This window comes from Nematolebias whitei, chromosome 9 (assembly GCF_014905685.2).
Source record: "Nematolebias whitei isolate Nwh7 chromosome 9, NemWhi1, whole genome shotgun sequence".
Lineage (NCBI taxonomy): Eukaryota > Metazoa > Chordata > Actinopteri > Cyprinodontiformes > Rivulidae > Nematolebias > Nematolebias whitei.
Genome location: NC_056506.1, coordinates 43357805 through 43385246, shown reverse-complemented (window position 1 = coordinate 43385246; position 27442 = coordinate 43357805). Strand labels below are relative to the sequence as shown.

Genomic DNA, 27442 nt, shown 5'->3' with positions numbered 1-27442 from the left:
GTGTGTGTGTGTGTGTGTGTGTGTGTGTGTGTGTGTGTGTGTGTTATTTGAGGAAATTATGTTTTCTGGTTTTATTTTGCTTAAAAATATAGTTTTCTGAAATAACTAGGATGGCCGAAGATTAATTTAATGTCACCAAGGACACCACTGGCCACCCCCTGGCTCCGCCATTGCACCTTGCAGTGGATAAAATTGCTCTCTCCAGTCTCCAGAATCCATCACTCTGCGCTGCCTCGAACAAGGAAAAAACAACAAAACAACGACCTCTGTTCTTCTTCATAGTTCCCCTGCATTCACTGATTAGTTCTCGTCCAGAAACACTCATCTCCAAAACTACAAATATTCACTACTCCAATCCTTCAGTGATGGGGGGACATCCATAGTCTTCATGTTCTGAAAGCTGCACATCTACGAAGTATAAAGTTCTCACATTTAAGCTATTCTTTTAAAATGTTTCAGGAATTTCAGTCTTGGAGCCAAGGCTGAAACGGCCTCTGGAAAAAACGTGAATAATCTGAGCATGGAAACCAAACAGAATCTGATCAAGCTTCTCGACGGGACCGTGGGCAACGTGTGAGTAAATCTGCTCACCTTCTGCTTCACCGTTCGTCAACGTGCCAGTTCTAAATCCTCATGAAGTCTTCTCTTTCCACCATTATCGTTTGTTCCGAAGTTCATGTATCTGTAGAATTAGCAAACTATCTCTTCTGCCAACACAAAACTGGCGATACCAGTCAATTTATTGAATATCGAGCTAAAGTCTGATGTGGTAGTAGCTGAGAGTCACACATCTCACAATATTGCGTGAAAATATTATTTTAAAGATTCGACTCTTTCTCTTCCTTCTGTAGGACCATAACAGAAATCATCCCTCGATATATTCGAGCCCCCAGTGACTCAGATGCCACTCATGTTGAGCAACTCGGTGATTTTCTTGTTTTTTTTCTTTAAAACACACGGACTGTAAAAACGAAATAAAACAAGTTGTTTGTGTTTCTCTTTATAATTACTTTCATTTAATTGACCGTCTTTCCAGGTGAGAAGATGATTGACATAAACCTGATGTTGATGCGAGCCCAGAATTCTTCAGAACAGGTCCAGGAGTGGTGGATCGTCAACCAGACCAAGCCCGGCCCGTTGGACAACCCGAGCGAGAAACCCGATCGGAAGCTCGATCGGAAAAACGAAGCCGGTCTGCGGATCTACATCTTCAGCGACCAAGTCAGCCCGCCCAGTCTGGGCTTCCTGGCTGGATACGGGTTTGTACCGACTGCTTTAATCTACATCTGGAATGTCTTGGATTAAATCCAGATTACACGGTTTGACTTTTGCATTGTGAGATAAAAGTGCAAACCCAATTCCAAAAACGTTGGGACTTTGTGTAAAAAGTAAATAAAAGCAGAATGCGGTGATTTGCTAAGCTCATAAACCCACATTGGTTTTAGGGAGAAAAATAAGACATTTAGAATTTAATATCAGTAACGCGTTAAAAAGAACAACTGGACAATGGGCTGTGGTAAAAATAGTAAACAGCTGGAGGAGCATTTCGTAGCTAAACGGGCAGGAGTTCACGAGTCTGTGAAAAACTAAAAAGAGTAGAACAAGCTCAAAATAAAGATCCTGTGGGAACTTGGGATGCCTCATCATCTACAGTTCATAAAAGCATCACAAGATTTGAAGAGTCTGGAGAAACCTGAGCTCAACGGACAGGTTGGATGCCCGGGATCTTCTGGCCCTCAGGCCAGGTCTGATTCTGCTCTGGGCATCACTGAGGAACACTTTCACAAATCATTGTCTGTAACCCCCCCTTCCCCCCCAAAAATTGATTAAAGCTCTATCATGCAAAGGAGAAGCCACATGTGAACATCTAGAAACGCTGCTGTCTCCTCCGGACCGAAGCTCATTTAAAACCGAGCCAAGCTGGAAAACGGTTCAAAAGCCTCTCGGATGGTATAGGGGTACATTAGTGCCTATAGCATGAACATCTTAAACCCCTGGAGGGACACCATCAGTGCAGAAAAATATATAAAATATCAACATGTGCTCCCATCCAGACTGCTTCTTGTTCAGGGAAGGATGTGCTGCATCCATTACATCGTGGCTAAAACTGGCTTCGTATAGAAGAGTCCAGGTCCTCTCACCAAAAGGAAACGTTTGGGATGTCATCAATTAAAGACCCAGATCTGTTGATCCACTAGATTCCTACAAGAATAGGACAGGATTCTCCTCCAAAACTCCAGCAGCTGGTCTCTGTTGCTGCCATGAACTTCAAATTTGTCGCAGTTTGTCCCAAACAAAGCTGCTGTTTCTCAGTTTAAACATTTGTTCACTGTGTCTGCTGTAAGTAAAATATGGGTTGATGAGGTTGAAGTGATTGCATTCCGTTTTTGTTTTTTTTTTTATTTACATTTTACACGACGTCCCAACTTCTTCAGGATATGTGCTCTGTCAGAAACTGCATCCTCATGATTTTCCAACAGAACCTCTTCTTTCTTCTCCCCACTCTAGTATCATGGGACTGTACGCCTCTGTGGTTCTGGTGATCGGGAAGTTTGTGCGCGAGTTCTTCAGCGGCATCTCCCACACCATCATGTTCGAGGAGCTGCCCAACGTGGACCGCATCCTCAAGCTCTGCACCGACATCTTCCTGGTCCGAGAGACGGGGGAGCTGGACCTGGAGGAGGACATGTACGCCAAACTCATCTTCCTCTACCGCTCACCAGAGACCATGATCAAGTGGACCCGGGAGAAAACTCAGTGAGACGGTGGTTGTGTGTGTGTGTTGGGGCGGGGGGGACGCTGGCGAATAATCGGAGCATTTCAGAAACACCGTGTGTGTTTCAGCTCGCGGAGCAACCGAGGAGCGACTCCGTCCTCTTCAGCTGAGCTCGGACGCCGTGGTGCAGCGTTGGCTCCACACAGAAACACTAATGAATAAAAACTGGTACTTTGTACTGGTTCAGCAACGGAAACGGCCTCGTTAACGTTGACTGAGCGCAAATCTGCAGCTGCTGTCCTCCGATGGAAACGAACTACTGTAAAACATTTTTGTACCTGCCCGGTGGGTCGTGAGGTGCAGGAAGTGGCTGCAGCGTCACTGTTTAAGGGCTTCCCACTGACATCTCTGCACAACGATGACCACATGAGCACAATCTCAACCCCCCACCCCCCTAAAAAAAAAAAAAAAACCTGGAACCTTTGGATCGAGGGAACGGTGCAACGCCGAGGTTCCTAAGAAAAAGGGAGGCCATTTACGACCAGTAAACCTTTTTTCTAAATGCCCGGGGGCACTAAAATCAAAAAAAGTGGAGAACTGTAGACGATCTTGCCTTATTTTGTTGAGAACTGTTCTGAATTCCTCGTCTTTCTCAGGAAGGGCTGTTTTCAACTGTATACGCGTCACCATAAATGTTGGCTGTGATGGACCCAAAAGAACACGAGATTGTAGAAAAGGTATTTAAATGGCATGAAATGTACGACTGGGGTCGTTCAGGTGGACTCAAGTCTGTTTACTGCATACAGGTGTGTTCTTTGTTTTGTTTTGTTTTCTTTGCAGAGAATATTGCCAATCAGACACATCCACCCAATCACCTGCAGGAGTTTCTGCACCGTCAGTGTGGTCCACTCCTCTTCATCAGACCTTAATGTTTTTAGACGTAAAAAAATTTAACTGAAGCTGTGACTCCCACAGTTTTGCATCCAGAGATAAAAAAGCTCCCTTGTTACGAAGGGCGGCGCTACAACAAGCCCTTTGGTCCAAACTATGCATTAAAGGACATTTTAGCATGAGTGAAAAATAAAGAAATAAACCTTCATTATTGCCACGACTAATTCTCAGCACATAAGGGGTTATACTACCGGGAACAGGTCACGGAGGAATGAAATGTGAACCTGCATATTAAAGACATGTGATATTATAGAGGATAAGACGCGCGCAAATAAAAACTGTCTTGAAAGGTTTTTTTCGGTTTTGGTCCGGCTGTTTGAATCTGGGTTCTGGTGGTTCTGATGGGAAACGGCTGCAGCAGAGCGGACCTCCACCTCCAACCAACACTGCTGCTTTCATCCACACACTCCAAGGTTTTCTGCTTTTATACAAGTTTATCAGGTTGATGCACGTTCAGAGGTTCTGGAAATTCTTCACCACATTTTGTTTCCATTTCTTTGGTTGAATCTAAAAAACAACAGTTTGACAGATTACAAGGATTATTTTCGCTCCAGAAAGGTGATTTATGATGAGGTATTGGCTAAAAACTGAAGATCGATGCATCTCGCGCTCTCGTTTTCTTGCTACTTCTTAAAGATTTGACTTTCAGATTTGGTTTATCTGGTGCAGATTAATTTTCAAGCTTTAAATTTAGTTAATCTGTATTTTTTAAGCTCACTCTGCTCAATACGCTTTCAAGGAATGGACGGAAAATGAGAGGAAAAGCAGCCGAATTACAAAGTTGAAACGGTTGTTTGAGAAAATATGCAGCGAAGATGGTTTTAAAGGCATCGTGCTCTGAAACTTTTGCACGTGGATTTTTCCTGCCTCCGGTGGCTCCAGGTTTGTGTTGATGCGCAGCTGCGTCTCCGAGTCGTTCAGGGCGTCGCAGAAGAATGCTCCTCGCAGGAAAAAACCCTCATCAGAGAGAAATTGGGCATCTGCAGTCGATCCGCGTGTCGGAGCTGATGTCGAACGCTCCGAGATGGAAAAGCTGCCGACACGCTGGAGAACGTCAAGAGGAACAAAACGAAAACGTTGCAGAAACAAAATCTGGAGTAAGAGACGGGAGGAAAAGCTAATTATCTCCAAACTACATGTAAATAATCAAATATTAGTCGATTCAACATTAGTGGTTCCCAACCCTGGTCCCTGAGGAACGCCATCCTGCATGTTTTAGTTGTTCCTCTGCTCCAACACACCTGGTTTGAATGAAGAGATGATTAACAGGCTTCTGCCGAACTCAAGGAAGTAATTAAACCACTGACTCAGGTGTGCTGGAGCAGAGAAACAACTAAAACATGCAGGATGGTGTTCCTCAGGGACCAGGTTTGGGAACCACTTATACTTTACAAAACATTTAGAATAGAAACACATTAAAATCTCTTCAGTTCTTTCAAACACAAACATCTCCATTTAGTTTGTCTAAAGTTTTTTTTCTTCTATTTAAGTTTTTATTTATAATTTAGCTTGTTTTAGCTTTTAGCTCCTGTTAAGCTTTGAGCTAGTTTTGCTAATTATTGCTTTGTTTTCTTATTTCAAATTTTAACTACTGTTTAGTTAATTCTCCCTCATAACAAGTTTGCTATTCTTAGCATTTTTACCATTTAGCTACTGCTTTTCTTTGAACTATCTAAAGTTTTGCCATTTAAACTTTTAGCTACTGTTAAAGTAATTTGAACTTTCCAATTATGTTTTCATCTTAGGCTATGGTTTTACTAGTTTTAACATCCTAAAAGTTAAACAAACGAGACATAAATATTGTACTTGGTCATTTGTTTAGTGAGGAATTCAATATTACATATTTGTGGTAAAAGTATGTGAACCTCTAGGATTATCGGTTAATTTGAAGATGAAATTAGAGCCAGGTGTTTTCAATCAATGGATGATGATCAGGTGAGAGTGGACACCCTGTTTGATTTAAAGAACAGATCTATCAAAGTTTGCTCTTCACATGTTTGTGGAAGTGGATCATGGCAGGAACAAAGGAGATTTCTGAGCAGCTCAGAGTTATTGATGCTCATCAGGCTGGAAAAAGTTCTAAGACCATCTCTACAGAGTTTGGACTCCACCAATCCACAGTCAGATACAGATTGTGTACACATGGAGGGAATTGAAGACCATGGTTACCCTCCCCAGGAGTGGTGGACCAACAAAGATCACTCCAAGAGCAAGGTGTGGAATAATTAGCGAGGTCACAAAGGAGCCCAGGGTAACGTCTAATCAACTGAAGGTCTCTCTCACATTAATGTTCATGAGTCCACCATCAGAAGAACTCTGAACAACAATGGTGTGCGTGGCAGGGTTGCAAGGAGGAAACCATTGCTCTCCAAAAAGAACATAAAACACAAAAAGATCATATGGACAAGCCAGAAGACTGTTGGAAGAACCGTTTTGTGGACAGATGAGACCAAAATAAAACTTTTTGGTTTAAATGAAAAGAATTATGTTTGGAAAGGAAAACTGCATTCCTGCAGAAGAACCTTATCCCATCGGTGAGACATGGTGGTGGTCGTGCCATGGTTTGGGTCTGTTTTGCTGCATCTGGACCAGGACAGCTTGTCATCATTGATGGAACAATGAATTACATCAGAGAATTCTAAAGGAAAATGTCAGAACATCTGTCCATGAACTGAATCAAGAGGTGGGTCATGCAGTGAGACAATGACCCTCAGCACACAAGTGGTTCTACCAAAGAATGATTCAAGAAGAATAAAGTTCATGTTTGGGAAAGGCCAAGTCAAAGTCCTGACCTTGTTCAATCCTGATGCTGTGGAAGGACCTAAAGCAGCAGCAGCTAATGTGTAGAAACCACCAACATCCAGGTACTGAAAGCAAAGGTTCACATACTTTGACCACTCCATAAATATGTAATATTGTATCATTTCCTCAAATAAATGACCAAGTATAATATTTTTGTCTCATTTGTTGAACTGGGTTCTCTTTATCTCCTTTTAGGACTCGTGTGAAAATCTGATGAGGTTTTAGGTCATACTGATGCAGGAATATAGAAAATTATAACGAGTTCACAAACATTCAAGCACCACTGTAAATACGCCAAAGTTCATGCTCGATTCAACCTTTATTTATACAGGTTAATCCCATTGAGCCTCTGGGACTCGAAGAGACATGGATAAAATAATCCAGGTCAAAATCCAGCAATGTTCAGTCTGGACGGTTTCCTTTGTTGCCGAGACGTTTCATCCAAAGTCCTTTGTATGAAGGACGAAACTGACTGAACATTGTTGCACTGCAGCTACGATTCAATTAAACTGCCTTTCGCTGCAGCTTTGGTTTTAACTTTCAGCTACTGATTAGCGATTTATAGCATTTAGCTACCGTTTCTTTTCGCATCTATCGTCTTTCAGCTACGGTTTGGCTCACTTCACCTTCTCTTCTGCAGTTTCACTTATTCTTCAAGTTGCCGCAGTCGTTCAGCGCTCACTAGATTTTCACAGAAAAAGAAAAGTCATGTTCAGGTTCGGGTCGTTTCCAGCTCGTGTTGCCAACAACACCAAATCTGCGGCTCCGTGTTTTGAAGCTTGAAGACGGGTGAAGGCAGTGAACACAACGTTTCTTTAGACCTTTTTATTTGAACATGCGTTTCCATCATGACTGCAGGCGGCTTCAGTAAAATCCTCACCAGCTGTGAATACTGAATAAATTATCTGTACAAGTGAACACAAGACGGAGTCATCAGACACATGTAGGGTGTTCCTGGTTGAATATATCCGTAATAATTACCCACAGACGACACCAGCAGAATGTACGGCTTCACAGAAACAACTAATTATACATGTAGATAAAACGATTACACTTAAAAAAACAATATTGATATTTCCTGCAGCTGGAAGTGTCGGGTTATTTAAGTTGATTTTCTGCACATTAAAGATGAGACGAGCAGCCGTCACAGACGAGGGGGGGGGTACCTATCAGACGGGGGGGGGGGGGGGGCGCACTGACGGGTGGAGGCTAACACAGCCCGCCTTCATACTCATCGTCCTCCTCGTTTGCAGCAGCCGGCGCCCCGCCAGCACCACCCTGTGGAGCCGCAGCTGCCTTCTTCTTCTTTCCTCCGCCCGGTACCTTCAGGGAAATGGCCAGTTTGGCGTACTGGGAGGAATAAAAGACGACGGGACATTCAATAAGAAATTAACTTCAACAACCATTTTAGCTACAGCTACTGTGAATTTAGGTGGTGTTGTGTCACAACACGTCGTCAAACGAGTCAACCACACGTGAAAAGAGTAAAACGAACACCGCAACAATAAACAGTTTTACAATATTCTCTGAATGAAATTAAATCCCTCCAAGAGCTTTTACATCTATAGCTCATTATTTTTATTTTTAAATACTTCACTTCAGAAGCTTCAAATGATCCGTAGTTTACTGAAACTACAAGTTTTGTTTACGAGAGCGCTGGTTTGAAATCGACATTTTCAGGCAAACAGAAAGTTGATTTATTTGTGTGTTCGTATGCTACTTTTAGCTCCATTTAGCTACTTTTAGCTTCCATTTAGCTACTTTTAGCTCCATTTAGCTACTTAGATCCATTTAGCTACTTTTAGATCCATTTAGCTACTTTTAGCTCCATTTAGCTACTTTTAGCTTCCATTTAGCTACTTTTAGCTTCCATTTAGCTACTTTTAGCTTCCATTTAGCTACTTTTAGCTTCCATTTAGCTACTTTTAGCCTTTATCCAGCCTACAGATACTTTTAGCTTCTACATAGCTTTTTGCTACTTCCTAGCCTCCTGATAATTTTAGTTTTTGACAGCTTTTGCTTCTTAGCTTTTAGCTCCCATTCTGCTACTTTTAGCTTGCGTTTTATACCTTTTTAGATTTGAGCTATGGTCTGTCTCTTTCTAGCTTTAACTCAGTTTCAGCTTCTTCAGTGAATTTCAGCAGAGTTGTTCCGCTCCTAGAATTTGTCTCGCTCTATTTTTGGAATTTAGCAAAATGTCAGAAATTGATGTTCAGCAGAGGATTTAACTTTTTTTTTTTTGTTTGTTTTTTAAGAAAGTTGGGTTTTGAGTTGTTGTTGTTTTAATTAGATTTAGAGGATAAATGTGATCCAGCTGACAAAAGGGTCACAATAAAATTTATGTTTTTTTTTTAAATATTGGAGTTAATTTATTCAAATTTTCCATTTCAAAACCTACAAAACAAAAGTTTGTTAAAATTTGGTGATTATCACCTGACAAGCTAGTTTTGTTCACGAGTGCCTCGACTTGAAAACCTAACGTTTATTGGTCTGGACTGATGTTGTCATGGATCCTAGCTTAATTTTTAAAAAGGGGAATCCTCGAGTTTCATAATGACTCTGAACACTATACGAAGGGATTTCCCAGCACATCGTCAGCCGGCAGAGAAAAATTACCACTTTAAAGGAAACCAAAGGATTATTTCTGAAGATCTTTCTATAAAACTTTAAAGGTAGATAAGGTTGTATCCTGATTTATGTCACTCGATGGTTTCACTCATTTTAACACAAATCTAATTTACGTCACATTTCCTTGTAGTTTTCCAGCAGCCGGCGCTCGTTTCGACTCATTCTGCAACACATGCATTGCGTGACACTCACATCGTTGTCCATGTACTTCAGCAGAGGCGAGTTACACACGCGGTACGCCTGGTCCTCGTCCTGCTCGTCGTAGCCCTGCAGCAGCGTCTCCATGGCGACGCAGTCCTCGCTCCCGCTGTACCCGGGCAGGCTTGAAGAGACGGACCCGCAGTTCAAACGGCGGCGGGAGAGACACGGACAGGGAGGTTCTGCTCAGAGTTCTCCTACCTGTAACTTTCTCTGACGCATTTGTCGGCCGCCACGTAGTCCCCTCTGTGGAGGTGAACCAGCACCTGGGCGGTCGTTTTCTGAGGGAGGAGAGCACGGGTCAGTGATGGCTTGTAACTCACCGAGGAGAACGACTCAGTTCAATATGGCCGCCTGCCGATCTTAATCGTTTTAAATTAAATCTGAACGTTTTTAACTCGGGAACGGTCACAACTTTACATTAGTGTAAGGCTGCAGATATCTACAACTTTCTTCTTTGCAGTAATTTTGAGGCCGTCTTTATAACTCATCCGGCTCGCCTAAAGCTTTCTTTGAACTTAAGCTGCTTTCTCAGTCTTGTTGTTTTCATCCAGTCCTTGAATCCGACCATGACAGAAAACCGTGCAGACTGAATTTAAAAAGTGAACGAGGGGAGGACAATAAAAAAGACATGCGTCATCCTTCGGCTGATCGACTCTGTGGCTGCATGCGGCTCGTCCTTTGGAGGTTATTAAACTTTTTGTCTTAGAACGATTCAAAAGTCAGGTGGTTTACAAAAATACAAAGAAGTAATATGGGGGGGGACACAAAATGAAGGAAAAATCAGCCGAAGTCAAAAGAAGAGAATTAAAAACACCCGAGAAAACTGGAAAAACGAGTTAAGACCACTATAAAAGATTACAAGAAAGTATTGAAAAGCTCAGACTCAGAACTTCTGCACAGTACTGAATATTTGTGTTTTCGCCAGCTGTGTAAAAAAACCCAGTGTTTCTTTAAAGGCTCCGGTGAAATCTGCACAGAAACATGAACATCACTGCTGCGCCACGTGAAGAGCGCTTCATCAGGGGCAATTTAAAGGTGGTCCTCGAGTTTATTTCACGTCTTTGATAAGATCAGCTGAGCTGGCGGCACCAAGAGCACATTGGATGGTTTTACTGGGAAATGGCAACAACGGCGCCGTTCGCTTTTATCCGCTCGTTTAGGAAAACGGCAGCACGAACAGTTGCTGAGGTTCTGCTCCACGAGCTGTGCTGCTCAAACCCGTTTGAAGGCCGCTGCTTCACTCCAGGCAGATCGATGCTCGTCGGCTCGTTTCTGTGGCAGACTGACGAGCCGAGGTCGATACACCAGGCAGGACGTCTTCAGCTGGGAGTCAGCCGGCCCTTCAACCCGCTCCGACATTAAATCTAATCGCGGCGCTCACCTTGAAGCACATGGGGAAGTTCTCGATCTCTTTGTACATGTTCTTCTCTTTCTGCAGGGCGACCGCAGCTTCGTCCAGCCTGCTCGCAGAGAGGAGACCGTGTTTTCACACGACGGGTTTTTAAAGTGAATCAGAAGAGGGGAAAAATGCGTCGGGTTCACCTTTTTAACCGGACCAGGAGTCTGGAGGCTTTCCCCAGCAGCTCTACGGCCTGCCGCAGGCGGTCCTCGTTCTGCAGAAGGAAACGCGCGTGAGGCACTCGGGAGTAAAAAAAAAAATCTGAATGTTTCATCTGCGGCTGATTCTCACCTCAAACACGCCCGCTGCCTTCTGGTACAGATCAACAGCTTTCTCCAGGTTCAGCGGTTCTATCAGTCTGACGAGGACAGATGTGTTGAATACATTCAACTTACAGAAAATAAACATCAAAAATAAACAAAGCTACTTTTGGTACAACTTCAGGAAAAATAACATCCGTCATGAAGGATGATGCTTGACGTTAGTTTAATTTGCACAAGAACAATAAACCTAAATTATAAATTTAGTTCAGTAAATGACGCCAGAAAAGCATAAAATACAAGAATTAGTAGGAGCTATTTAATTTCATAAGTAGAAGGAAAAAAAAAAGAAAACCAATAATTAAAAATATATTCAGAACTTTTTAAAATGTTTTTTAAGAGCTGCTTTTGATTCATTTGAGGCACTGATAATAATAATAAATTAAATTCCAACTTTCTCATACGAGGATTGACTGAACAGATCTTCACTTTTGACGAGCTGTTGTTTACTAATTAAATAGTAAATATTTATTCTTATTTAATTTTTTCTCACTAAACAAAACAGTTGAATAAGCATCCTACCGGAGTATTACCGTACTTTCCGCCGTATAAGTCGCATCTATTCTGCGTCACCGCTGACCACCCGGAAACATGGGCCGGTGTTGTGCCAAAAATCTATTGGCTGCCAAATGGTAGCGGGGGAGCGTGCACGGGAGGACTTTAACAAGAATTTAACAAGATTAACACTTAAAAACAATTATTTGTTTGCTCGAAATTATAGTAAAGGTGTGTCTCAGTTTAACTTTTACTTAATAAATTATCTTTAATGGTCAAATCAGCTGCATTTCGTCTGGGCAGCGCGGTGAAATGCAGCTGATTTGACGACAAATGAGGCTTGGTATGGCAAGCCAAATGTCTCATTAATAGCCACTTTTAACTATTAATGAGACACTTGGCTTACCATATCACTCAAGTGCCCTCTAGCTCTTGAAAATGGTAGTGTTCAATATTTTTCATGTCAGAATGAATGAAATTGTCAGATCTCAGCCAAAAATTGGGTTATAAATAAATATCGAGGAAATAAACTTATATTAGTTGCTTCGGTGTAAAAGTTGCAGGACTCGCAAATTTATGCAAAAAGGTGCGTCTTAGACAGAAAAAAATACGGTAACTGTGTTTTTTTATGAACCGAATCTTTAAAATAAGCTAAAAAAAAAAAAATGAATAAAAACTTGCGTAAGAACTAAAACCAAATGTTTCTCAGTGGGTAAAATAAATAAAAATTTTAAAAAAAGGAGAGATTATTTTTGTTTTTTACTTTCCCGCCCGGTCCAGAGCCATCGCAGCGGTGTCGGGGGTCCCGTTCTCCATGTACATCATGCAGGCTTTCTCTATGAACTGGATGGCCTCGGGCATCTTCTTCTGCTCCTGTCGCAGCAGAAACAGAGACGAGTTACAGCTGGACTCATGAAGCCTTCACCGTGCGCTCACAGCAGCTCACCTTCATCATCATTCCTGCCTGTTCGATCGCCCTGAGGAAGAGGAGGAGAGTTAGAGGTCAGCGGTGGGTTTTATGGCCGCTTAAAAATCAGCTTCGTGGAGAAAATACTCACTTTGCAGCGTGGAAAAGCCTGAAGGGCAAAGTTAAGAAAACTAAATGTGGCGCATGGATGGATACAACAAACATTAGCCGACGTGAATCCACAACAACAACCACAGAAAAACTCATCTCAGCTGATCTAGAAGTATAGAAACACGTTACACATGTGCAGGTTGAGGCGACACCAGATGGCCCAGTTATGAATCCAAAACTCTAATTCCTACCATATGATGATGACAAAGATAGGCGGGGCATGTTCGCACATCAGCGTATAAACAAGCCGAGTCATCCTTCAGTATCGCCGCCACGGCTAATCTACCTTAGCCAAAAGAAAAACGGCTGCGACTCGAGTGGTTTTTAAGGACGATGAGCTGAAGTTCGGTACGGCAGTGGCTGAGAGTCATCCCAGTATCGTACTCTGAGCACTCACGGATCACACAAGATCTTCGTTTCAAACTGTGGTAAAAGACGTGCATTCTTTCAAAAACTGCTACTGTCAGTTTTTAGACTTTCAGAGGAATCGACTTCATTAAATTCATTTGATCGATAGTTCCTCTGAAGCGTTTTCTTTCAACTTTTGCTGCTTTACACTTATTTCCACTTCCTATGGGTTAAAGTTCATCCACTTTAGTTTTTTTTGGCCTGACGCCGTCTTCATTTCACCAACACGTGTCTGCCTTTGGTCACCACAAACACTGTACAGAATGCTGTGATGGTTCAGCGTCAGAAAGTCGCTCAGAAAACCTGTAAAACTGATTAGCGATGAGATTTCCATCTCTTTGAAGGGAGACGGATCCTGTGGATCTGTTCAACTCTGAAGTCGTCATGTCACTACTGTATGTTTCGGACTACTCACCGTTTTTGAGAAAATTATAGGATTTTAAGCGTCTTATATTCCAAAAAATACGGTACGTACGGCCTACACTACATATGGATGTGAGTAGTGACATACGGCCGTAACACACGACTTGTGAAACGCGTGACCCTCGCTCTCAGATGTTTGCGACTTGACTCTCGTCGTTCGTTTTAAAGAACCGTTCAAAAGATTCGGCTCGTTCGTGAACGTCACACCTCTGCTACTGATCGATACTGCTTTAAAAGACTACAAAGTAGTCGGGCTCCTTGAAAAGAGCACGCAAATGGGTCAGGGGAGGTTAAAATCCTCTCCACGGTTCTGTGAAGGTCTTTCTCCTGAGGGTGCACTTAAACGTTTGCAGCCAGGATACGTTTTGTTTTCTGTGTGGTACTCTGCCTCCTTCAGGTAAGCATCCTTTGCTTGCTCGTACTGCTTTGCATTCTTGAAGCACACAGCTGCAAACATAAAGACAGAGATCAGTCAGCAGGGAAGCAACATTTCAGTGAGAAACACCAATGATGACCTGAGGTACCTGCTTTGGCGTATTCTGATGCAGCACTGTCAAAATCAGGTTTCCACTTTGTCAGACTTGTCTTTAGGCTATAGTCGTATAATAAACAGGAAGTTACAAACCACAACGATCAAAACACTACAGTAAATAAAGACAGATTGGGTTAACCCATATTTACTCATCATCGTTCTGTGTTAAGATAGTGGCCTTGTAGGAACTAGTCTCCTCCGTAATAAAAAAAAAAAGCGTTTGTCGTTTCTCACCATTTTTCCGCCTTCGCTATGTGTTCGTGCGCTTCGTTTATCTTCTGAGCGGCCATGTCGAGGACAAAGTGTTGTGTTGTGATGGATTTGTTAGCGATAAAGAGCCGTGAGAGGCACTCCGTCGATGTTTGGATTAACAGGAACTCCTCCTCACCAGAAACGTCAGTCGATGTCGCAGCCTACGGGTGCCGCGGAGGACAAACTTCTCGCGATATCGTAGATATAAAAATATATGTATATTAATTTAATTCTAAAGTTAAATTTTATGTTTTTAGAGGTGATGTTAAGTATTTTAATTTTTCATGAAACTGATAATTTTGTGTGTTTTTTTTTTTAGAGATGGGGCACCGGAAACGGAAGTGACGTAATGACGTCCAGCGTCTCTAATGGCTGAACAACAACTATCGGCGATCAACAAACTTTCTCAAACTTCCTTAGACACAAAAGCAAGTTAATATTACCTAATTGTTTTAGGCTTTGTGTCAGTTTAGGTGCTGTTATATGATATTTTTGTATTTACAAATGTGGAGTTGCTGATGGATTCACGATATGACATACCGCGGAGGGCCACCGCCGGTAGCGGCGGGGGTTCTTCGAACTCGTCCCCGGCTCTGGGAGCTCAGTCCCGCCGCAGGAAGATGCCTCCCAGACCCGCTGATTTCAAACTCCAGATTATAATTATCGGCTCCCGTGGAGTTGGTAAAACCAGCCTCATGGAGAGATTCACGGACGATACTTTTTGCGAAGCGTGCAAGTCAACAGTAGGTGAGGACATGAATATAATTGATTTTTTAATGTAAATTCAACGTAAAGGGGTCAGTCTATTTCCTGAATGAAACGGTTTACAGTTCTGTACACCTTAAATCGGATGGACGCGGTCTAATTTCTGTCTCGTAGTTTTCAAAGTATGTGACTTTTTAAAATCTATTTTTTTATTTATCTCTATTTGTCACACGTGAATCAAGCTAACAAACATCTTTACGCATAAATGGTTTGGAGTAATGCTTGGGAAAGTGTTGGTCTAGTTTTAGGGTTTCTTGTTGGGATTCATGATAAATTTTTAAATATTTAAAAATAAACCAACTTCCAAGAGTTGCATGGGTCTCTCTGAGTATAGTAATACTATTTTAATAATGTGAGTAATTGCTTAATTTAGTCCATTTTAGAGCTTTAATTTTTTTTTTTTAAACTGGTTACATGTGACATACTTTTTTTTTTTTTTTTACATTTTTATCAAATGACAAGAATTGTCTTGCAAAGACTTTGGCGTGTTTTGTGTTTGAGCATTTTAAAAATAGGTAACTGTCCTGCTGAAGTTAGTAAACAGTCCTGTGACCAGGACAGCAGCCAAACACAGTGTCCAGTCCTAAAATAGACACACACACACACACACACACACACACAAGCAGCTGCCTTCCTAGAGCTCCATGATGTGCCCTGTCATCCCCGCTACACAGCTGTGTGTCGCTGATATCATCTTCCTTTTATCAGATGTTGCCTCCAGAGTCTCTGGACAACAATTAAAGACAATCTAAAACCCTTTTTTTAAAATACGGTGATCCCTCACCTACTGCAGGGGTTATAGGGTTAGGGTTAAAAATAAAAAACGTGATCTAGTGAAGCCATAGTGAACCGCAGTAAAGTGACGAATCACTGTATTTATAATCAATTATGTTTAAAGTTTGGCATGATAAAGATCCACAAAGTTAAAGCAGCACACAGTGTATGATGGTATTTGTCTGTATTCACATGTCCGTTGTGATTTATTTCACAGGAGTTGACTTCAAAATCAAGACAGTTGAGTTAAGAGGGAAGAAGATCAGACTACAGATATGGTGAGTAACTGGGCAGACGTTCACCTCCTTTATTCCCCTTCGTGGCGTTTTATTGTGGTGGTTCCCAACATTAGGGTTGGGTCTTTAAACATCAAATTCGAGGTCTAGAGTTAATCTCCAAAGATGAAATGTAAATTTCAAAAGATTGCTAGCAAAAAGCAGTCGCAAACCGATGACAGATACTATAACAATTGTTTGAAGATGTCATTGTATCTTTATTTATTTTTTTGTTATATTAGTAATGTTTGTACAACTCAAGTCTCTGCGGCTGTTATGTTCTGTGTCAGAAGTTAAACAGTTTGTGAACCACTGTTTTATTCGTCTGTCCTGTCGTCCTGCGGACTGTGCTAACAAGTGTGACTTTCAGCACGGTGCAAACGGTTCAGAATCATCCTCAAGTTGTCTTTGCAGGCACTGAGTAGACTTTATTCAACCGGTGCATTTACTAAAAGTGTTTCAGGGTTAAACACAAATGAAGTTTCATGTCCTTGGTACTAGCGTTCGATACTAAAAGTGCAAAATTAGTCGCAATCCAATTTGAGCATCTAAAGACGTTTAAATGTGTTTGTATGTATTTGTGTGATTGTGCTTCGCTAAAAGGCCATCGCTTGTGTCACTTACTCATTTGTCCTGCTGGCTAACACCCCATTCTCATCACCTTTTACCACTCCCTCGTGTCGACCACGCTCCTTGATCCCTCCGGTGTAGACGGCTGTCGTCTCGGTGCGCTCTTTTCTCACGTTGGCATGTTCTCATTGAGCTCCACCACAGCTGCGCCCCAGCCTTCCATAACCCCCGCCATTGTGCTGCTGTCTCTGTCTGCTCTTCTGCTCATAAGCCTGACTGTGACTCACTGTGGTGAAGGGGACAGACTAGCTGGCTGAAGGTACAGTGCCGCTCCAACTGCTTGTCGTGTGTCTAGCTCAGGCTCAGATGATCAACTCGGTTACATCATAAATTATGATTGTTTTCAGAACCAGTCTGTACTCAGTAACCTTTGATACTATCTAATGATGCAGTTTGTAGTTTTAATCCAAGCAAAAATCTTCAGATTTTTTTTGTTTGTTTGTTTGCCTTTAAATATCAGATAATTGTTTTTTTTGTGTGATTAAATATCAGATAATTGTGATGTGATTCAGGTGAAACAAGTTATTACATTAGTTGGCCATAATAACATTATGACAACTGACAAGCGAGTTGCAAAACATTTTCGTTACATTGGCGCAGAATCAGCAGGAAAAGAAGTGCTTCAAGGAGCATAAACATGAAATTTGACCTCTTAATTTCACAGATAATCCAATCCAGCATCTACGGGATGAGCTGGACGAACAAATGCAGTCGTTTTAATCCCACAGTAAAGTTTACAGAGCTTCAACTGTTGAAGCTCGCATGACTCGATGGGTCGTAGATTAAGAAAATTACGAGAGTGGTCATAATGTTATGGCTGATCAGTAGATGTGACCGCAAACTAAAAAAATTTTTTTTTTTTCTTGTACCATTTAATGTAGTTATCTAATTAAAATGCATCTTTAGTCGATGAAATCCGCTCAGTTAATCAGTTGTTTGTGATTCGTGGAGGTCTGCGAGTGCCTCCGATGATGTTTTGTTCACTTTGGTTGTTTTATCCAGGGACACAGCTGGTCAGGAGCGGTTTAACAGCATCACATCGGCCTACTACCGAGGAGCCAAGGGAATCGTGCTCGTTTACGACATAACAAAACACGAGACATTTGAAGACCTTCCTAAGTGGATGAAAATGATTGACAAGGTAACGAACACCACGACTTGTACTGTACGAACACTGTACAAACATGTACTTCATGGGTCGTTTTTAAAAGTCCACCGTGACCTTTTCAGTCCATTCTGTAGCTGATTGAACATGTTTTCTTACCGGAGTTGTAACGTGTTAACAGACAATCAAACCGAACAGATTTTACGAGCTGTGGTGGACGTTGAACATTAGATGATTGGATCACTCTTTGGCTCCGAATTCAATCAACGTGCTCCGTGCCGTTTAACGGTTTTGTAATGTTTCTTTGCTCTGCGTTGGATCAAAGTACGCCTCAGAGGAGGCGGAGCTTCTGCTGGTTGGGAACAAGCTGGACTGCGAGGGTGATCGAGCCATCTCCAGACAACAAGGAGAGAGGGTGAGTTCAGTGCACACGCCATCTTCTTTCAGCTGCTCCCTCTTCAGGGCTCGACACAGCGAGTCATCCTCCTCCATCTCACCAACTCCCTCCATGTCCTCTCTAACTGCATCCATACATCTCCTTTTTATCTTTTTCCTGGCAGCTGCATTTCTAACATCCTTCTACCAGTATACCCACTGTCCCTCCTCTGGACATGTCCAAACCATCTCAGTCTCTTTAACTTTATCTCCCAGTTGTTCAACCTGTGCTGTACCTCTGATGATCTCATTCCTAATCTTATCCATCCTTGTCACTCCTAAGGAGAACCTCAACATCTTCATTTCTGCTACTTCCAGTTCTGTCTCCTGTCTTTTTGTCCACGTCTCTGTCTCAAGACCATACAACATAGCTGGTCTCACCACTGTCTTGTGAACCTTTCACTCCTGAAATCTTTAAGTTCAGCATGCAAATAACCCTCAAAAATGCTTTCCTGACACTTTAATGTGCTGATAAATTGTTCTCAGTATGTTTGAGCCTGAACCTCGATGTTCTCAGTATGGACTTTGACGTGCTTCGACATGTTTGACGTGCATCACAACATCCAAAGATGATGCTGACACTTGTAGAAAGACTGAAGTGATTATTTGGAGAAGGATTCAGCTTTTGTTTGGTTCCTTTTTTTTTTGACGGTGAGCATATTGTATTGCTTTTCTTTTACAGTTTGCCTCTCGGATAAGTGGGATGCGCTTCTGTGAGTCCAGTGCCAAGGATAATTTTAACGTGGATGAGATCTTCCTGAAGCTAGTGGATGATATTGTTAGTAAGGTGGGTGGGTTTGTGACTTTTACATGAGAAAATACTTAAATGTTTCTACTGATCTACTTCGCAGATGGAGATTTTTCTACACTATCCGTCTGTAATTTGCTCAAATAAACTAACTTTAGTTAAATATTTCTTCATCTTGTTTCCTTAACAACCAGTACAGGAGGTCAGCTTTAATCAGTAACGTTGTCACTTCCTGTTTTAGGATTAAATCAACAGTTTAATTTGTCTCCCCTTGTGTGGATATTTTTCTCATTAGCTAACAAAACCTGCAAGAGTTTTACGTCTTTGAGAAAATTTGAATATTTTAAAGTTTAAAGTAGTTTAATTTAATGTAATCTTATAAATACAATGCCACCGCTGATGAAATTAAAAACTTTAATTGAACTTAAAAGTTAATTTTTGATTTTTCAATTGAGCTAAAAAATAGCAAACAAAGCAACACACAACGCCAAGTTCTTTACTGCAGTTTTGTTTTTATTTACAAAATGTTAATAAAAAGGTGCACAGAAATGATCAAATGTACCAAAACGTACAAAAAAAATTTTTTTTTTAACTCAAACAGATTAAACATGAAGGTTTTTCCTTCATCTTCTTCTTCTTCTTCTTGTATCTTTCTTGTTTTTGTTTTGTGAGAAAACGTCTTTTCAAAAAAATACTTCCTTTTTCAGTTTTGGCTCGAGGAAATTTAGTTTTGAACCTCAACGCGAAAGGAAAACCATCAAAAAGCTCTTAAACGTTAAATGTTTTATCTGGTGCTTCTTTTTTGTGATATTCTTTGCATTGAACTACTAAGTGTTTCTTTTCCATCAGATGCCTCTGGAGATGCCCAGCAGGGAGCTGTCCAACAGCGTCCTGTCTCTGCAGCCTGAACCGGAAGTGCCGCCGGAGTTGCCCCCTCCCCGCATGCGTTGTTGCTGAAAGTCAGAGCCCCCACCCCCTCCTTCAACATGCAGTGTTTCTGTCTGATCACAAGGGGGCAGCACAGAGCAGCACTTTGGAAACACGAGCTGCTAAAAACGATGCATGGACTCTAAAACAAGCAGTATTATCTTCCTGTTTTCTTCTTCTTCTTCTCTGTAAGTGAACACTACGACCTGCAGCACACTAACACACTTAGGCCTGAAGAATCGTCCGCTTCCACCCACCATTCTGTCTACGACTGACCCAGACTACCTCATTGTTTGGACGGTTATGTTGGCTGTGGTCTTGCACCTTGTTCCCGTCTTCATTTCTTTTGACGTCACTTTGATTTAGGTTGTTCAGATCACCTGAACTGTTGGCTACGTTTCCCTTTTCAAGCTTACAGAAAAAAATGGCTGACAACTCCCTGACTCGGTTAAAACTTCGAGTGAGCAGGTGCAGGACTTTTCTATTTTGATTGATTAAGGATTAGAGAAGCAGTCGTGTAAATATGATGTGCTGCTGCAATGACTGGAGAAGGTGCAGATGTTTGTGGCGACCTGTAGGTGAGCGTGTGGGGAATTTATTATTATTTTTTTTGTAGCTTTTCCCGAAAGTTGTAACGAAGCTGGAATTTAAATTTGTACAAGTTAAAATGTTTTTTGCACTACGACCCATCTTCCCCATTTATACTGACGTGCAGGAAAGTAAATAACTTGTAGTTTAATAACGATTATGGTGGCTGCTTTTTCTAAGTGGAATTTAGATGCAAAGAGAGATGGGTAATGTAGTATTTGAAGGATTTGTGTGTAAGAGGAGACTAAAAAGCCAGCAGACGCACCTAGTTTTATTCCTTCCTTACCGCCATTTCTTTACACTATTTTTATCTTGAAGTCAGGTAAAGCTGAGTTTTATTTAAATTTTTGTGGAAAAGTGCAAGATTGTATTTAAATGTTTGAACGACTCAGGAAACCTCGATCCGCTCAAAGCTGCACTTGCTCCTTGGATTTGATTTGCTTCGAGTTTCATGAAATTAAAGGTCCTTTGTTGCCATCTAGTGGCGAAGCTGCAAATTACAACCGAATCAAACGGATGAAGCAGCAACATTATCATGCTACAAATAATGCATTCTAAAGTAGCACAGCCACGGTTGAAGAGAAGAGCCAGTGGGTTCACTTCCTGTAAGTGACCTGAGTTTAGACCCGCGAACGCATCTCTTCCTGCTGAACATCTAAACTGTTCAACGCTAGAGCAAAGAAACATTTAAGGGTTATGAATCTATAGTTTTGACAGTTTTGTTCCCTTAAAAAATCAAAGAATGTAAAATATTCCCTCCTGTGTTTTTGGATACCAACAGGCCTTGAACTCTTTGCTCTTTAGTTGTCATTAGTGCGGTATCGGCCGTGTAGCACTGTGTTTGTGATTTGTTCGGCTGTGGTGAGGTCGAAGCTTGAACGTTTTAGCAAAGGAGGAGAAGACTAAAATATCTGAGTGACATTACTCTTATACTCTATTTTTATTGAATTTTTATATTAAAGTTGAGCTTTTGGGTATTAAAAAGCACATTTTAACAAAATATAGCTATATTAAACTGTTTTGGCAATAAGATCATCAGCCAGCAGGAGATTTTTGCATTGAAATTATCTGGAAAATTGAAGATTTATCTTGTGTTTGGAAGCGTTTTTGCAGATAGTGGTGGCTGTTTGGAAATGAATCGTTTCTTTTGTCTCTAACCCTGTGGACTCTGTTTTAATAACCAAGCCTTATTCTGCTACTCTTTATCCTTTATTATTATTATTATGAATATGTATTTCTGTTCTTTGCAATTATAAGTTTTTGGTTTGTTTAAAGCAGATTTGCTGTATTTATAACTTGTGGCATTCTTGAACTAATGAAATGCGATTAAAGATGTTTATATTTATTACTAATTCGAGTTCTTTTTATTTTACTGTGTGAATAAATGTGTTTCTGAAAACCATTCCCTGAATTTTAAAGTGAAGCCGTGAAAGTGATGTTGCGCATTTTGGATTTTTCCGTTATTAAAGTAAATTCCTTGAAAATGTATATCGCCAGCGTTTGAGCCTAAAATCATCTTATATTAAATGGCTTGAAGCTATTTTGGTTTAACCTTGAAAAATAACCTTATGTGCGATTTCATGCGGTACCACAACATCAGGACATAAAAGCTGTGAACACCACATCAACTTGTAGCTCAATATCTGTAAAATTGACAATAACTTTAAGCTCACTTGGCAGCCATCTTAATCAGTTCTACATCCAATGATTACTTTCTGAAAGTCACATTTAACAATGTCAAGTTGTTCATGAGATATTTGAATAAAAGACAAGATGATCGCCCCGCCTCCGCCCCCTGCTGCCGGCGGACGATAAATATCGAGCGGAGAATTGTTCTTGGCGCATGCGCAGTCGAGCCGGTCGGACCTGCTCAGCCGCGCATGCGCCTCGCAGCAAATCACGGGCGTCAAAGCTCCCAGCGACGGCTGCAGATTTTACGGGTCGGAGAGATTCACGCGGTCCAACATGAACGGAAGAAAGGGATGGAGACGCAGGAAGGAGAAACCTGACTTTTTAAAATTTAAATTCGGGTTTTAATAAACCTTTTTAGCGGATACAACCTGTCACTCGGAGCTGTACTTCTGTGACGACCTGGTGAATGTCGGGATGGAGTAAAAAAAAAAAAACCGTCGCAGGATGCGCATCCACAGCCCGACAAGGAAGAGGGCAGACATTTCTCCTCTTGGATTGATCGCTTCCTCCTCCATCCTGCCGCCGGTGTAGAATGGAGAGCTCCAATGGTTCCGAGTCCAAACCGCAGCTGGAGAAGAAGCGGCTGAACCGAGCGCCTTCCCCGGCCAGACCTTTCCTCAAGGATGCGCACTCCCGCTCCAACAAACCACCTGCCATCGGACCCAAGTCCCCCAAACTCGGCAAGCGGCCGCAGCCCGCACCCTCAGCGCACCCGAACCGCTCCAGGCGCAGCGCATCCGGGGCCAAAGAGAAACCAGTCCCGGTGAAAGGTGCCCCCAAGTCCGCCGTCCCCAAGAAGCCCACTAAGGCGCCCCAGCATGGCATCAAACCGGACAGCACCAGCAGCCCGGTTCTTACCAAAACCAAGAAGGGCAAACCCGCGTCCTCGGGCCCTGTCAGCCAGGAGTCCCCGATCCGGGTTCCGACCGGAGCGCGTCTGGGTCAGACTGACAGCAGCTCGGACCTGTCGGACTGCCCGTCCGAGCCGCTGTCCGACGAGCACAAGCCTGCTCCAGTCGCCAGCAGCGACGCAGAGTCCGGTACCGGCTCCAGCGACCGGGGCCAGTCTCAGCCCGGTCCGGGACAGAAACCCAAACCCTCCAAAGAGTCCGGGACCAAGGCTGTGACCGAGGAGGATCTGCTGAGGGAGATCGAAGATCTGAAGTCTGAGAACGACTACCTCAAGGTTCGGATCAGCTGCTCTTTATGTCAGAGACCTGAAGGCAGGGGCGTCAGAAGCATTTGTAATGGGGAGGGGGGACACTGGTGGGGGGGTCTGGGTGTCCTCAGCCAGAAAACTTTGAGTAAAGTAGATGCTGCATTTGAGTAGTGGAATGAATTAATTCACGAAGCAAAAGAAACGGAGCTGGGTTTCATGTTAAATGTGTGTGTAGTTAACCCCACGCCCGAGTAAAGGTCAGAAGAACCGAACAGAAAACAAGAGTTCATCCCAAACTTTAGTTTGAACGACTTCACTGTGTTGGAGGCAGCCCTGAAATGCAGGTCCACACTCAACGTAAACAGTGCTGGTTCCACAGAAAAGCCTGAGTCACATCGTAGAAACTAATATGCGTGCTCAAAGTTGGTATTTTGCAATGCATTGTGGTCTAGATATATTCATTCTAACCGCCGGTTCTTATTTGTCGTTTGCGTATATATTTGTTACTTTCGTTAGCTACGGCCTCCGTATTCGACAAACGATTATTGGAAATGGTTCACTTTGATCCGGTGGGGGGTTTCAAACGCAAACATCAGGAAATAACTTTTTGTTGCGTTTGCTTTGGCCTGCGTTGGCCACCACAGAAGAACGGTATTTAAAAATACCAATAGGATTGGTGGATACTTCATTTACTATTTATTAACCTTTATTTAACCAGGCAAATCCCATTGAGATCACAGATCTCTTTTTGCAAGGGAGGCCTGGGCCTGAAGGCAGCCCAACATGCATGTTTTTATTCTGGGGGAGGAAACTGGAGAAAACCCACGCAAGCACACAAGGAGAACGTGCAAACTCCACAGAAAGACCCAGGTCCAACCGGGGATTGAACCCAGGACCTTCCTGCTGTGAGGCAACAGAGCTACCACTGATGCGTCGTGCTGTAAAAGTGAACAAAAAGCAGGTGTAAAGGACCGAAAGGCCTTTGTTGGACCTTGAGTATCAGAGCCAGAGTTTACTCAAGCGCATTGGTTTCTGTAAAAAGGTAAACAAACATTTTCTTTTAACCTGCGTACGTATAAATCTGAACGTAAGCACGTACCTTCTTGATCCTTAACGACTCGTCCGTTGTTGATCTTTTTTCAGTCGCTTCGGGAACTCCGTTCCAAAAGGGAGCCGAAATGAAAAGCTCGGACCAGTTTCAGTCGTTACGTCGAGTCAAGTCAGACGCACGGCATCTTTTCTTGCTCGCAGGTTCCTCGACAAGAGTTTGATGGGCCTCGTTTGACGCTCTCCGTTGCTCTTTACACGTCAAAATTAAGGACCAGATATGGCCTGCGGGCCTTGAGTTTAACACGTGCCACAGACAAAAAAAAAAAACAACAACCAGGTAGTCTGCGTCCCATCACAAATTTACCTCCAAACTTTTGATTACCGGACCCATTAATCATCAACCCACACAAAAATGGCTTCAAGTCCATCATTTTTACAGATAGTGAGCTAAAATTGTGGGCGGTAGTAGCTGAGAGTCATCCCAACATGTAATCAGAGGGCGAACAGATCTTGCAAGGTGTTAGTTAAAGTGGTGCTTTAAGGAATGCTAGTTTTAGTTCTGAACATGTGTTTAGGCCACTAGGACAGCCCCGTTATTATCAGCTGACCGTCTGAAAAGTTGTTTTTTGTTTGTTTGTCCACACAAAACCTCAAACCTGTTTCAATACTTCTTTCTTCCCTGGACTAGAAGAAGCCTGACTCTGTAATGAAGGAGCGGCTCTTAACTGAGTATTTGCATAAAAACATCCCTCCCCTCTCTAAAAGTAGGTTATCCCCCCCCCCCCCCCATAAGTCGAGGAGGGGTGAAGCTGCAGACGAGGTACGTTTGCGCGTCGCCAATGATGAGAGGAGTGTTTCAGATTTATTAATCAGCTTGGCTCTGGTCGCAGCGTTTTTATCCCCCAGGAGTTCATGTCCCAGGTGTGTGGGGTTCAGAGACCTGGCTCTCAGTCTACCAGCTGGGTCTGCCCCCCCCCCCCTCAACTCCCCCGTGCCCTTAAATAACCGGGACTCCCTGCTGCTACTGCCTTTCAGATGCTCTTGTCCCTAATTGGCCCATAATCTTGGATGGATACTTAATTTTCTATGCTGGACGGGATGGTGTGCAAATACAGTGCAGTTATTTAAAGGAGGGGTCAGTAACAGAAAATTAGTTTCTTTGGATTTTTCTCTAAGCTCAAATATTGAAGCTTAAATCTCAAAACATTTTTCATATTTTTCATTAGGACTTCACAACACTTTAGTTAAATACAACATTAAAAACAAATATATTTATGCAATGAAAATGTTGAATTACCAAAATCTGGGGCCACTTTTTTTTTTTTTTTTTTTTTTACCAAATAGAATTATTATTGTTAAAATAGTCAAGTAAATTAATTCATTCAATCTTTATACAGGTTAGTCTCACTGAGTAATGAGGACTCATTTACAACAGAGACCTGTTTTAGACAGACAACATCTTCATTCATTCATTCAACATTTATTTATACAGATAAATCACATGGAGCCTCGAAGAATAATTTACAATTTAGACCTCTTTAGACAGACAAAAAGTAATAAAAGTGACACATGTATTGGATTTGGAGGCAAAAAAAAATAATTCCTAACAGACTCTCACTCCTTGGCTGAGAAGAGATAGCCTGAAATTGAAAAAACACCCCGCACATAAGCACCTAGTGATGCAGACATTCCACAGGGGAGGGGAGACAACAAGAGTATATAAAGTACAGACAATAAGCTTCAGTAAAATGCAATTAAAATAAAAGTAGTGTTATAAAACGGTAAATAAAGGTGCCATTTAAAACAAACTAAAATACTAAAAACAAGAACATATTTTCTTTGATGTTTCCAGTGACCTTATCAAATGTTTAAACCCCCCTAAAGAAATAAAGGTGGACAGCTTAAGTTCGTGTTGCAAGGTGTTCCATGTTACAGGAGCAGAGTAGGAAAAAGCCTTTTTGCCAAGTTCAGTACGCACTGAGGGAACGCTGCAGGTAATGATGGCCTGAGAGCGCACGCTGTAACTGCACTGACGATGTGACAAGTGGGAGGAGATATAAGAAGGTAGCAGACCAAGGAGGGATTTATAGATGAAAATGAACCGGTGTGAGAGCCTACGTGTAGATAATGATGACCAATTGACCAGTGAGTACAGAGTGCAGTGATGGGTACGGTAGTTACAACCAGTTATGAATCTTAGTGCACCGTGATATACGGCGCCCAACATCTGCAAGGATCTGGCAGGGGTATTCATGTAAATAACGTCACCATAATCGTTGGCTGGTAGGAAAGTAGCAGCTACAAGGCATTTCCTAGCATTCAGAGTTAAGCAAGACCTATTTCTGCAAAAGAAACCCAGTTTTAATTTCAGTTTCTTTATCAAGTTTTTGATATGTGGTTTAAAAGAGAGATGTGCATCAACAAAATTCCCAAGTTTTTGTAAGAATCAACAAACTGAATAGGATCACCATGCATGGATGAGATAGGAAGAGGAGTCGCTGGCACCAACTTTCTGTTTGAAAACAACATCCCCTTTGGTTTTGTTTGCATTTAGCACCAGTTTGAGACTGTAGAAGCTGGAAAACATTGGCAGTTGTGTTAGCATGACAATAAACAATTGTATCATCAGCGTAGAAATGCAAGGATGCATCAGGAATGTTTTGACCTGCATGGCTTATATAAATTGTAAAAAGAGTGTGTCCTAAAACTGAGCCTTGTGGTACACCATTAGTGATTGTTAAGTATCTAGATGAAGTACCGTTATGGCGAACACATTGCGTCCGACCTGAGAGATAGTCTGAAACCCAACCAACAGTTCTTGTTGTTGGTTCTTGTTGACACAAATAATTGTGTCACTGTATCTCTAATTAAAACAGAAAGTCTGTTGATTAAATAACTTTTGAGAAACGAAGCACCAAAAAATGATCTGAAACCAGTTTCTCAAGAAGAAGAATTTCCCACTTCTGTTATATTTTTATGTTTAAAGGTGCATCCTGTTGGGTGTAGTGACATCTAGTGGTTTGGGTTGTGAATTACACCCAGTTGAATCCCACTTGTTTCTGCCAAACATGACCTGTGAGAAGCTTCAC

At 42.0% G+C, this 27442-nt stretch overlaps 4 protein-coding genes across 5 annotated transcripts in view; 3 read left to right on the top strand and 1 right to left on the bottom strand.

Moving 5' to 3' along the window:
* Positions 1 to 3209, top strand: part of LOC119415226 (piezo-type mechanosensitive ion channel component 2) — a 127924-nt gene extending 124715 nt beyond the window's left edge. The window contains exons 51-54 of the mRNA XM_037682385.1: positions 460 to 573; positions 852 to 925; positions 1037 to 1259; positions 2509 to 3209. Coding sequence (XP_037538313.1) covers positions 460 to 573; positions 852 to 925; positions 1037 to 1259; positions 2509 to 2761 — 664 coding nt within the window. The 3' untranslated portion in view covers positions 2762 to 3209. The remainder of the gene's footprint in view (positions 1 to 459; positions 574 to 851; positions 926 to 1036; positions 1260 to 2508) is intronic.
* Positions 3210 to 7279: 4070 nt separating this feature from the next.
* Positions 7280 to 14377, bottom strand: napgb (N-ethylmaleimide-sensitive factor attachment protein, gamma b). 2 transcript variants are annotated; one of them, XM_037681864.1, is made up of 12 exons: positions 14188 to 14377; positions 13946 to 14013; positions 13784 to 13868; positions 12571 to 12588; positions 12459 to 12489; positions 12276 to 12385; positions 10989 to 11055; positions 10841 to 10911; positions 10680 to 10758; positions 9497 to 9576; positions 9290 to 9419; positions 7280 to 7819 (listed from the first exon to the last, which is right to left on the bottom strand). In XM_037681864.1, the coding sequence occupies exons 1-12, from the start codon at positions 14241 to 14243 to the stop codon at positions 7679 to 7681; spliced, it is 936 nt and encodes a 311-aa protein (XP_037537792.1). In that variant the 5' UTR covers positions 14244 to 14377; the 3' UTR covers positions 7280 to 7678. The 2 variants fall into 2 exon arrangements, with proteins under 2 accessions (XP_037537792.1, XP_037537793.1); XM_037681865.1 differs by having other exon boundaries at positions 12459 to 12488; positions 12579 to 12588.
* A 182-nt stretch (positions 14378 to 14559) lies between these two features.
* rab12 (RAB12, member RAS oncogene family) lies at positions 14560 to 20136 on the top strand. Its single transcript, XM_037681863.1, has 6 exons — positions 14560 to 14952; positions 15962 to 16022; positions 17652 to 17790; positions 18080 to 18169; positions 18872 to 18976; positions 19787 to 20136. Exons 1-6 carry the CDS (start codon positions 14724 to 14726, stop codon positions 19892 to 19894), a joined length of 732 nt encoding a protein of 243 aa, XP_037537791.1. The 5' UTR covers positions 14560 to 14723; the 3' UTR covers positions 19895 to 20136.
* Positions 20137 to 22320: 2184 nt separating this feature from the next.
* Positions 22321 to 27442, top strand: part of LOC119414285 (microtubule cross-linking factor 1) — a 74093-nt gene continuing 68971 nt past the window's right edge. Inside the window, exon 1 of the mRNA XM_037681378.1 lies at positions 22321 to 23330. Coding sequence (XP_037537306.1) covers positions 22677 to 23330 — 654 coding nt within the window. The 5' untranslated portion in view covers positions 22321 to 22676. The remainder of the gene's footprint in view (positions 23331 to 27442) is intronic.

Excerpts from the sequence above, each read along its gene's own strand:
- napgb (XM_037681864.1), bottom strand. The coding sequence starts at position 14,243 with ATGGCCGCTCAGAAGATAAACGAAGCGCACGAACACATAGCGAAGGCG. Across the intron at positions 12,386-12,458 it reads AGGCAGGAATGATGATGAAG|GAGCAGAAGAAGATGCCCGA; the intron begins GTGAGCTGCTGT and ends CTGCTGCGACAG. Across the intron at positions 10,912-10,988 it reads AGGCAGCGGGCGTGTTTGAG|AACGAGGACCGCCTGCGGCA; the intron begins GTGAGAATCAGC and ends TTCCTTCTGCAG.
- rab12 (XM_037681863.1), top strand. The coding sequence starts at position 14,724 with ATGGATTCACGATATGACATACCGCGGAGGGCCACCGCCGGTAGCGGC. Across the intron at positions 17,791-18,079 it reads GGATGAAAATGATTGACAAG|TACGCCTCAGAGGAGGCGGA; the intron begins GTAACGAACACC and ends GTTGGATCAAAG. Across the intron at positions 18,170-18,871 it reads CCAGACAACAAGGAGAGAGG|TTTGCCTCTCGGATAAGTGG; the intron begins GTGAGTTCAGTG and ends TTTCTTTTACAG.